The sequence below is a fragment of the Penaeus monodon genome, chromosome 15 (genome assembly GCF_015228065.2).
Source record: "Penaeus monodon isolate SGIC_2016 chromosome 15, NSTDA_Pmon_1, whole genome shotgun sequence".
NCBI classification, from domain to species: domain Eukaryota; kingdom Metazoa; phylum Arthropoda; class Malacostraca; order Decapoda; family Penaeidae; genus Penaeus; species Penaeus monodon.
Genome location: NC_051400.1, coordinates 37,125,410 through 37,125,896, shown reverse-complemented (window position 1 = coordinate 37,125,896; position 487 = coordinate 37,125,410). Strand labels below are relative to the sequence as shown.

General features: G+C 29.8%; 1 protein-coding gene across 1 annotated transcript in view; it reads left to right on the top strand.

Moving 5' to 3' along the window:
• Positions 1-487, top strand: part of LOC119582009 (bromodomain-containing protein 3-like) — a gene marked incomplete at its 5' end in the record, with an annotated part of 61,922 nt that overhangs the window by 36,146 nt on the left and 25,289 nt on the right. Inside the window, 1 exon segment of the mRNA XM_037930204.1 lies at positions 231-323. Within this exon segment, the coding sequence (XP_037786132.1) occupies positions 231-323 (93 nt within the window).

Below are 487 nucleotides of genomic sequence, written 5' to 3'. Positions count from 1 at the left end.
CTGAGGCTTTACAATTTCCTTAGGGTCAAAGCTTGCTGTGTCACATAGTAAAATTTCATGTATTTTTCATTTTCATTTGTTATTCAAAAAAAGAAATTGCTTTCATTTGCTGATTTTAATGTTGGTTAATTTTGCTAGTAGTGAATTTCTTTGAAATTGCTCTAAATACAAAGGAATAATTTAAAGCATAGAAGATTTGAAACTGTATTGATACAAAGTTTTCTTTTCAGCCACAGCACAGTACGAAACCAAAGGGAAAGGTTTCAGAGTCTTTTAAAAATTGCAACGAAATTCTCAAAGAACTATTTTCAAAAAAACATTCGGTAAGTGTATCATATTTCTCTTTGAGTGTTATAAACCATGGCAAAACCTTAGCACAAATATTTCTCCCAGACTCCCAGTGATAAATGTTTTAATATATTAAGAAAGTCTTTATTATATTGAGAAAGTCACTAGACATTTTAGTCTTTTAGTGGCGTTCTCTTTT